The 11,132-nt window shown below is 41.0% G+C and overlaps 1 protein-coding gene across 4 annotated transcripts in view; it reads right to left on the bottom strand.

Moving 5' to 3' along the window:
• Positions 1-2,954: 2,954 nt before the first annotated feature.
• SUCO (SUN domain containing ossification factor) overlaps positions 2,955-11,132 on the bottom strand; it is a 115,245-nt gene continuing 107,067 nt past the window's right edge. For all 4 annotated transcript variants that reach the window (XM_073643138.1, XM_073643136.1, XM_073643137.1 and 1 more), the window contains 2 exons: positions 10,017-10,072; positions 2,955-9,267 (listed from right to left, as the gene is read on the bottom strand). In XM_073643138.1, coding sequence (XP_073499239.1) covers positions 8,824-9,267; positions 10,017-10,072 — 500 coding nt within the window. In that variant the 3' untranslated portion in view covers positions 2,955-8,823. The remainder of the gene's footprint in view (positions 9,268-10,016; positions 10,073-11,132) is intronic.

Raw genomic sequence — 11,132 nt, 5'->3', positions numbered from 1 at the left:
ATGTACAGGGCATTGCAGTAGCTTAGGTACCCATGGTTACAACCACTTACAATTGTCACTATATGAGTGGTCGTAACAGTGGACACCCAAGCTACTGCAATGCCCTGCACATGGGGTAAGCAACACAGCAAATCAGAAGAACTATACTACATTTTTAATTGGAAGTATTTGCTAATATTAGTACTACCCCTACTACATATTTGGATAGGATCTTCGAGATGGGAATACTCCTTTAACTAAAAGGTACAAAAGCATTCTAAGAATCAGTATTACAGAGACCGGGTCCTCGCCATTATCAGGATCTATGGCTTTTAAACTAGATTTGCAGTTTACATAAAAGCAGAAGATGATCCCGGAGTTTTGAAAGTACACGAAGAACTACTGCACGTTGCAAGTCATCAAAGGACAAAAAAAAAAAAAAAAGTGTTGCCATGTGCAGCTTGCACAAAATAGAAATGAAACATTTAAAAAAGGGAGAAGACACCACATGAAACATCTATTGTACGATAAATGGTACCTTGCATGATCAAAAGTATCTGTACTGCGCTGACTCATTTCAGGTGCAACCTGGAGAATACAGAGTCAGCGCCCACACAAAATGCGCAGAAGAGAAAAAAATAATCAGCTGTTAGTTCCTGATCTTTTCTGTTGGAAGTTTAATGTGCAAAGTGGAGAGTCACTTTAACGGACGTCTATTATAAAAGGTTTACCAAACCTAGGAATAATAAAAATGGTAGTGTAAGAAATGGGTTAATGTCCTCAGGCCTACCACATCTCAGAATATGGCAATTCTTAGGAGAACACACTGAAACAAAGACTTGTTGATGAGCTGAGTGGATCCAGGGAGTGTCTTTAGTTATGATGGTGTAAACTCTGCCATGTTGGAACTCCTAGATTCATGAAGGCTTTGGAGAGTTGTCCAACAAAAGCCAAAAATTAATCTTGCAAACAGAGAATCCCCTCCTGATTGTCTCCAGTTTTGGTTGGAAGTTGGGGAAAAAAAAACAACCCTGATCATCAGGCCAGGGGGCAGATCCTGCTAAAGGCAGTTGTCTAACCGCCAAAGCCAAGTTTTGTCAGAGGGTCCTCTCCTTCAGACACTCATGGCATATTGCCATTTGACGGCTTGCATTTCAGTTTGTTGAAAGCCACACAATCCAAGACCGATGACTATTCCTTCCACTTGTAATCAGAGTATATTGATTTTATACATTAGAAAAAAAAAATAAACTTAGGCCAAACATCAAAGACAAGTGTTCATATTTATTTGGAAATTCACAGTTTCTAAATTGCACTAAGGCTCTGGAGTTACACTTTTTTTCACCATATATTTCTAAGCAAAAAAAAATAAAAGAAATTGTATTCATTTTTCCTGCTTTTCATGAAGACCAGATGAAAATAAAATAATTTAGTTGCTCAAATTGTCAGCATATGTTATACAGTCACCTAAGGTAATGTCCTAGAGAAGGGAAACCATTTGCTTTTTTGTGAGATTTTCAGAAAACAATGTAAGCAGCAAATACAGTAAGGAGTGAAATAAGTGCTGTGCATGACAACCATACAACAGGGGGGCTTTCAAGAGGAAAACAATTGTTATACATATTTTGCCTATTTCATCGGATAGTCAAGGTTTTGCAGTACTGACGCGAGTTACCCATTTGCAGTATTGACGCAAGAAACCTATAAATGCCATGCTGTTTTAATGGACCCTTTAAAAGTTTTAATATACACACACATACATTCAACGAAAAAGAAGTGCTCTACTCCACACTCGTGCACATTTATGTAGCTGGTCAGAAAACCCACTTTGGTCCTCCAAGCTTATGGAGTAGGCAAATGGGGAGGGAAGCAAATATATTAAAAAGGTTCCCAAAATCCACAAAGGCTAGGGAAAACTTACTGATCGCTAGGGATCTGACCACTGGGACCCCCAGTGATCCTGAAAATGGAGCTGCTGCATGCAGTTCAACAGTGCCCAGTCTTGAATAGAGTAGGTGTGCATGCTCAGCCTCTGCTCCATTTATTGTCTATGGGACTGCCAAAAATAGGAAAGTACTGTACTCAGCTTTCGCCAGCAGTCCCCATACACAATGAATGTAGCAGAGGAAGAGCATGTGAACCTCCTCCAATTCAACTTAAGGCTCCGGTTCAAAACCCTATTCTTGTGCTTGTCAGACCGCCCCCCCAGCAATAAGTTAAGGGGACAAGTTACTATTTTTGAAATAACCCTTTAATATGTCATCTCCGCACATTAGCAGCTAGCAAAAAAAAAAAAAAAAAAGCAGCCAAATTTAAAACTACAAGACACATATTGGCAACAGACAAACCCAGATAGAAAGCAGAAATAATATCAATAGTAATAGGCAGCCATGACTATACTCGCACAGTAATGACAAGCCCTTTAAATAGAACACGCTGTAGACCATGACAAGGATGCATTATAGCGAGTTTCCACTCCACCATCTCTATTCCTCTATTCACTTTCAGAAATGAACAATTACAAATGTTCTTTTCCGACATCTAAAGATGCATTTGGTTCCAGCCACAAATATCTTTAGAGAATGATATTTTGTTCTCACTTCTTAAAAAGCAGAACATTTGGGATGTACAGGGAGTATTGGAAGTTTGTTTACCCCCCATGTAAAAAGGAGTCTGCGCTGCATAGCATTACTTGGCTAAAACCCTCCCAATCTTTCCAATCCAAGAGCTAGTTGTACTTTCTCAGGTATATTGCTTTATTTTATATAAGTTACTTTGCAAATTGTCTGGATCAAAAGCATCTTTTGGTTGTGTGCCTGTAGCCCCTCTACAGTCTGGTGGTCAGAGAGAACATCTGGGATCATTTGTAGCCTATAACCATGGTCTGTTTGTAGTCCCAAACCACGGAGACGCATTTCAGCGTCATTGTAGAGCAAACTTTTGGGAACTTAAGCCAATTTTAAGTTGCTGCGATGTCTACAACGTAGATCCACATGGTCACTGCAGCTGCAGAATAAGATTATCAGACCTCACTGACTTCCTACTACTGTAATAAGCAGATTTCCCACAAGAAAATCTGATGCATGTTGGTCCTATAAAAAATGTGGATGAAAATTTAAATTTATTTTTTCATTTTAATAAATTTGATCTTATATTTTCTTAGATTAAATTCACACATCCAAGAAACTCTAACTTGACTGTGCTCAGATCACAATACTCAGCTCCGGGCAGGAACCTGCTGGTTGGACCAACTGCATCACATCTGCCTATGAGGAAGTTAGCGTAGGTCAGGAGACCCGCCAGTTGGGCCAACTGCATCATATCTGCATATGAGGAGGTGAGTGCAGGTCAGGAGACCCGCCGGTTGGGCCAACTGCGTCATATCTGCCTAAGAGGAAGTTAGCGTAGGTGAGGAGACCCGCCGGTTGGGCCAACTGCATCATATCTGCATATGAGGAGGTTAGCGCAGGTCAGGAGACCCGCCGGCTGGGCCAACTGCGTCATATCTGCCTATGAGGAGTCGTGCGTAGGCCAAGAGACCCGCCGGTTGGGCCAACTGCATCATAGCTGCATATGAGGAGGTTAGTGCAGGTCAGGAGACCCGCTGGTTGGGCCAACTGCGTCATATCTGCCTATGAGGAGTCGTGCGTAGGCCAGGAGACCCGCCGGTTGAGCCAGCTGCATCACATCTGACTATGAGTCGTGCGTAGGCCAGGAGACCCGCCGGTTGGGCCAACTGCGTCATATCTGCCTATGAGGAGGTTAGCATAGGTCAGGAGACACTCCAATTGCGCCAGGTATTGTAATTCGATGACAGTCAGTGTTTCACAGACATGTGAATGCGGCCCAATATGTTGCTGATACACCATACATATTTTCACAGGGGATTTGGGGTTGAGTGGAGAAAGTAACAACCAGTAAGTCCTTATTCTACACAAATGGGAGGTTAAAGTCTAGATAATATGTATTAAAATATGAAACTGCAAGTCAAACAAAGTTTCCTGCCTGGAAAGAACAAAGAATTCCCATTGTTACTTAAAATAGGTATTTCAATCTTGGACAGGTACGGTATATAATAAATGGTCATAAAAGTCTGACAAATGTGAGTGCCGCTCCCTGGATCTGCATCCATACCAAAATGGGGGCCCCCTTCTCACAGGCACAGAGAATGGAAAGCTAGCATTTCCATTTCTTTTACCAGATATTATTCAGCTTATGCCACTTATTCTTCCCTCAAATGGTAGCTCTTAAAATGGTAAAAAGTATTACAAAAGAAAAATAAAGAAAAAAGGTGTAATAATCCAAAAATGCTCAGAACAGGGTAAAAAAAATGAATGCAGCAATACTGAAAACACCAAATTTTGCTAAAATTTTGCACAACGTCGAGTTGGGCAAAAAATTGGGTGACTTTTTAAAGTGTTTTATGTAAACAATTTGATGCATCGGTCCCGAAGTCTCTGATAACTGTGGTCATATCATATGAGCATTTATTGAATATACCACACCAAAAGGTTAGGAGAAAAGCTGCAAATTAAGAAGTGTGAAGTGATAGTATGTGAAGTGATGCTATAGATAGAGATTCAGGTGACAACTCATTTCCTTTCATTAACTAGGTCAGATTCTGATGGGTGCGCATATTCTGATGTAGAAGTTACTGAACACCTCAGACTCTAGGCAGAAGATCGGCAAACGAGAGCATTCCTGGAGTCACCCAACGTCATGGCGTCTTGGCAACACCAAGGAAAGGAAAAAGAGCAACAGGGGCTCAGAATTTATTTTCTTTTTTGGTCTTTAAGACCGCTCATAACCTGCCACATTTATTAACCTGAACCATAATTTATGGGTGTAAAAAGCACAAATGTAATTTATTTATTTATTTTTTAAAGATAGACCCCCCAGTCTGAATAAATCTCCCCCAGGGCCTACAGAGCAGAGGTTCTCTCAAATCTGAAACCGTGCCCTACAGGACGATATTGGTGGGCTGCTTCTGTCGCACTACTTGACACTGTCCGTGACTGAAGCAGAAGAGTTTTCATTGGATATCCAATATTCTTCAGCTAGGTGTATTAATAACACATAGATGGGCTCGCCAACAGTGGTGTCTCCAACCCTCTCCCCCAAAAACATACAATCTTGACCAATTTATTATAACAGATCAATGGGTACAAACTGCTGACGAACACCTGATGGAGCCTTTACCTTCTGGATAGAAGGATGATGGTGCATGTTGATACCCAAAAGATCTAAAGCCTTCTAACCCTGTAGTCTGCACCTAAACACAATAGATCATAGGAAGGTTTGGCCATCTTTAAAGGACTGTCCCATGAATGTTTTTCACCTACCCACAGGATCTATGATAAAGTTATGATCAGATGGGGGGGGGGGGGGATCTACTGCAATTCCTGAACTACATGTATTGTACAGTGGATCAACTGTGAGCAAATCATCTCAAACAGGGCACAAAAACAAAAAGAAAGATTCCTCATCTATAATAGGGAAGGATAAAATGACTCGCGTATACGCGAAAACAGGATGGAAATAGTGATCACCTTCTATAACCTGCTCTCAAAAGGGAAACTCTAAATTCTGCAATATCCATAGGACACAAACTTACATGGGTGCAGGCACGTAGCAGTAAGCGGCACACACTACCCTAAGACCCAGAATCATAAAGGGAATCTGTCAGCAGGTTTTTGCTGTGTTATCTGCAAGCAGCATGATGTAGGGGTGGAGACCTTGATTCCAGCGATGTGTCACTTACTGAGCCGCTTCTTGCAGTTTTGATAAAATGCTCGTCTTCTCTGCTGTAGACATAGCAGTGAACAGAATGCGGAGCTATGAATAACCCCGCCACCACCCCTGATTGGCAGCACGCTGCAAATAAGGGTTGGGGTGGGATTACATACTAGCTGGACTGCGTGGCATATGACATGGCATGTGTCTTGCACGGATAATCTCCTGCTGATAAAACACTGATTGTATTGAAACTACAGCAAGCTGCTGAGCAGGTGACATCCCTTGAATCAGGCTCTGCCTCTACATCATGCTGCTCTCAGATTACATGGCAAAACCTTGCCTTTATTTAAAAAAAATAAATTAAAATGTGCCCCTCTGGAGCGAAAAACAAAAACAAAAAACAATTCTTAAAATATACAACAAGGGAAGCACTCCACAGATTATCCCCCATGCACAACACAAATTTACTGCAACAGCATGGCATAACCTCAAAAAATTGATGGAGGGCAAAGTCCAACTAATCGCCACATTTCAAGATATCCTACAAAATAATTTTAAAGATGTTCTCGTGACATACTTGTTTTGGCACCCACCCCCGCTGTTCCACCCAATATATCCGATGTCCCATTGCGTGTGCAGATTCTTATTGGCAGGACTGCACAATAGCAGGGATTGCTCTGCCGACTGAGTACAGGGAGCTGCTGGTCGTGTGCGACCAACACAAGCTCTGGACACAATATGGCGGAAATACTGGAAGTAACAAAACGCCAGGGGGCGCCATAACAAGTAAAAGGGGTATTTTTTTTAATTATACCAAAAGAGAAAGATGGTTCTGTTTTGAGTGATTATTACAGTAATTAGTAGGACAACGGTTTAGCCGAAAGGATTTTTTTACTACCTAAATAATGATAAATCTGGGTTTGGTCTACGTAAAGTAAAAATGCGCTAAAAACAGTAATATGTTATATGTTCAAAAATAGGCAATCAACTAGCTACAAGCCACCAAACATTTAAAAAAAAACATTCAATGTACGAGGAGAAAATAACCCAAAGATTTTTGGCACTTTTCAACTTTTTTTTAAGCAAAAACAATTCTGGATCTTTAACATTTTCTGTATATTTTTATGACCATCATATTTCCGGTGTTCACATTTGTTCATCCATTTGACGACTGTTGTATTATAACCAGTTTTAGGTAAAATGTTCTGTATTATTCCAAGTGCTAAAATCACAAAAGTCAACTACTTTAAATTAAAAACTATGAACTTTTCAGAACACGGGTTAGTTAGTTATTTAAAGGGGGTTTTACTAAGTTTTCCAAAATTGCCTTTGCACCGCTACTAGTACAGACATGGAGACTAGAGTGACTTATCACGGTTCAAAAGCTAATTTTTGGGCAAATAATGTATTGTTGCAAAGCTTATCTTGGTACCCCTAAACAGCGAGGGTCCGATAGGGCAGATAAAGTAATTGTTCTTAATCCAATTAAAAATAAATAAATAATAATAATGTGGCAAAGTACAGTGGGTGGATATACATGGTGTAACCAAAGCCAAAAAATGGTAAAAACAAATATTTTCTCATTGGTTAAATGGAGATGTCCACTAAACAAACTCTTATTAATGAGCCCAGGAAGGAGAAAAACCAACAAATATATTAATTCTGCCAGACTGGCACTGTTCCTCCGTACTCGGCTTTGAGTCCTCTGCTCTTTTGGCATCAATATCCAGAGGGCACTTTAAGTGACCACTGCAGTTGATCAGTAGTAGATGACTGGCTGCAGCATTCACATGACGCTTTCAGATCACAGGTGAGATTTCTTGTTCTTCCCCACCTCATTCGGCCCACTAACAAATGGGGTTGTTTAGCGGACAACCCTTTTAAATAAGAGTTAAAAAAAAAAATCACTGGCTAGGTTAAAAATTTCTACCTCCAGGGTACTGCTCATACGTGGTAGGTTTGAGCAGATTTTCCCAAATCACTTTTTTTTTTTTTTTTGAACACACAGATTTTGGTGCAGATTCGCCAAATCAATTACAAAGGGTGTAAGTGAGAAGAAAATCAACGTCACACTGCGGAATTAAAATCTGTGGCACAAATCAATTTCCTTGTTTTATAGCATAAAGATTTGATCAAATTGTATCCACTTTTCTTGCTATTGTAATCTGCGGTGTAAGTCCAGATGGAAAATGCACCTTAAACCTGCCATGTGTGAACGTGCCCTACAGCGGAGCAATGTATCAACCCTTACAGCGGGTATGGCGGTGGAAAGCTACACGGCGCAGTACCACCAGAATAAAATAAAGTATTACGGTCAGTAGTTTGTGCTCCCTGTTGAATTTTAAGAAATGGTCTTCCAAGGCAAATGCATTACATTTCATGTCTGTACATCCTGAACATATACGCCCGGTGTGTGCACACTGCACCGATGGCACAACCTTTATAGTAACACTAGTCTGTAACGCCATCATATTTGGAGGCACTCGCGACAGCTAATGGAGTATCCATAGCTACATCACATTTAGTTCATTCGTATCCTCTACGCCAAGTACAGGTTGGCTCACGGTTGTGTCTCAGACGTATCTGAAGGAATGGTGTGGCGACAGGACACCGGATATTCTTTAGTGTTAGACTCCAAGAAGCAGCAAAAAAAGGGAACAAAAACTTTTTAAATGTGTGGTCTAAAAAAAAAACCTTACATCACGCATTCACACTTGGTGCTTTTTACCTCCAGTGGCATTATAAATAGACAGAAGGCACATAAATATGGAAAGGTGCAAGTACGGGAACGACGTTGGAGGGGGGAGTAGGACACAACAACTTGAGCTGAAGTTAAACCCAACAACCTGGGTATTAAATGTTCTTTCCCCCAGTAATTAAACTGCGAAAAAAAAATCTTATCCTAGTGAAACATTTCAAGAAAGGAGAGTATGCTCAATTCCTTGCTCAAAAAAAAAACGTCCAGGAATAGGAGGCGATCCAAGCTCTTGAAGACCAGCCCAACGCATGTTGTGCATGTAACCCTTAAAGAGTTAGCTGGAGCTTCCTCTACGTAGTACCGGTCAGTGAAAAAAAACAACATCCCATAGATCGGGTACCCTGTGATGATTAGAGACGACCAGAAACGGTTGTGACCCCAAACGTACCGACAGTCAAGTCTTTATTGGTTTTGATGATGTCGTGCAGACTGGGCATGGACCCGGACTTAGTCTGTATTAAGCTTTTGATGAACTTTCCTTGGTCCTGAAGTTTCGAGCGCCTGCGCTTAATGGCTCTTTTTTCAGTCTTAGTCTTTTGGGGTTGTCCATTACAAAGGGCTGAACAGGCTGTGATGCCACAAAAGTAGGATTCCTCCGACTGGGAAGAGGTCTCTGAGCTGCCTTCGGAAGGTGGCCCCTTGTAGGAAGAGTGGTACACCTCGCCCATGTTTGAGAAGTCTCTCTGGTTTGTGAACTCTTTCTTGGTTTTTATGTCCCCATTTGGAAGGGCTTTTAATGGGTCCATTGGTTTCATGGTCTCAATCTTCTCTGTTTTGTACTTGCAGCGCTTTTTCTGGAGACAGAACAGAAAAAAAAAATGGATACAAATTAATAAGTTCAAAGCCAAATAAAATTCGGAAGATCTGAAATCACCTATTGCTGTTGTATGTCATGAGATAGAGTGGCACCTCCGAAATTATATGCAAGTGTGGAAAACATCTTGGAATGCAAAGAAACAACTAACACGAGTGACAGGAGCAAAACAGCGTTGAGGATTTTCTATGAATTGTTTTCATTTTTTGTTCCAACACGGAGCATAGAAAACTAAAGAATTCACCAACATGGCTGTACTGCCCTCTACAGGTGCAAAATGGAATAACCATGCAACAGAAAATGGAAAAAAAATGCTTTACAGAAGTTGTCCACTATTTTTACATTGATGCCCTATCCGGCACCCCCGCTGATCAGCTGTTATTGGAGCCGGCGGCCGGAAGTGCACAACTGCGGGGCTCCGCTGTCAAGTGGTAGTGGCCGCCGCGGTGTACTGCAGATCCGCCTCCTATTCAATTGGACCCCGGCCGATCATACACTGATGCCCTATTCTACGGATAGGGCATCAATGTAAAAGTAGTGGACAACCCCTTTAAATGAATTGTAAAGGTGCTAAAGGGGTTGTGATGAGCTCATGAAAAGGAGATGATCTGTAATAGTTGTCAACCTAATATTGATGTCTTATCCCGAGCCAGAGGATCAATAAATATACAACCGGACATTCCCTTTAACTCCATTTTAAAGCTAGATGCAATGAGAAACCAATCTTACCTTTTTCTCTGGAGAAAATTTCAATGGCTCCACAATGTATAAATCTTCTGGATTCACTAGAAAGAAAAAGTATATTTTATTACTAGCCTATGGACATGTGAGGTATGGCCACTTTAGCCACTATCTTTCCAAGCTTTACCCACATAGTTCTCCTTTATTAATGAATTATGAGAATATTCTGGAAGTGTAAATACAAAAAAAAATGACATTTAATCTTTCCTCCAAGAATTCTCACATTTTAACCTCCGGTCTCTTCCTTACAAGTTTTGTAATAAATCACAACTTTTGTGAGCAGTTTCGGCTGGATGTCTGTCTAAAAGTGTAACTGACAGCTTGCAAATTAAAGATCATCTGTCAGCAGGTTTTTGCTATGTAATCTGAGAGCAGCATAATCTATCTGCAGAGATCCTGATTACAGTGATGTGTCACTTACTGGGCTGTGTCTGTTTCAATATAAATCAGCAGGAAATCACCACTACAGGACAACTGGCCTCATTCCTCCTGGTCCAACCCTGTCCCTTCCAATGATTGGCAGCTTTGTGTGTACACTGTGCATCGATAGAAAGCTGCCAATCAGTGATGTGGGCGGGGTTATACAGGGCTCAGCAGTCAGAGCTCTGCTAGATCTGCAGCAGAGAAAACTGATTCTGTCACAGATACTGCACCAAGTAAACTAAGTGACATATTGCTGGAATCTGGGTCTGTCCCTAGATCATGCTACAAAAACCTGCTGACAGATTCCCTTTAAGAAGTGCCTGTTGCCTCTTAACTTCTTATTTGCTCAGTTCTCCTTAGAGAGGAATAAGCAATGTACAGATGTACAGTAAGGCTACTTACTATGAATCCGTAAACCGCTCTCCGGCAGAGCCAAGCAGAAATGAACAAGTACAGCACTCGGCTCTTCCATTTTTAGCACTTGATTGACTGTCTTGATGTGTAATCCGCCAAAGTTCAAAACATACAAACATAAGCATACAGCTTTCTACCCTTCCCATCTCTAGTGTCAGCACGCAGCATCCAGAAAATACACGAGACCCGATGCTGGGATGTATATGTGATCATCTAACAAAAGAATTTTACCCTTAAAAGTTAACCTTTATTAATATACTGAAAATC

The sequence above is a fragment of the Phyllobates terribilis genome, unplaced genomic scaffold, assembly GCF_046119375.1.
Source record: "Phyllobates terribilis strain yellow unplaced genomic scaffold, ASM4611937v1 Scaffold_8__6_contigs__length_399053987, whole genome shotgun sequence".
NCBI lineage: Eukaryota > Metazoa > Chordata > Amphibia > Anura > Dendrobatidae > Phyllobates > Phyllobates terribilis.
The sequence above is the reverse complement of the archived record's forward strand: the minus strand, read 5'-3'. Positions and strand labels throughout refer to the sequence as shown.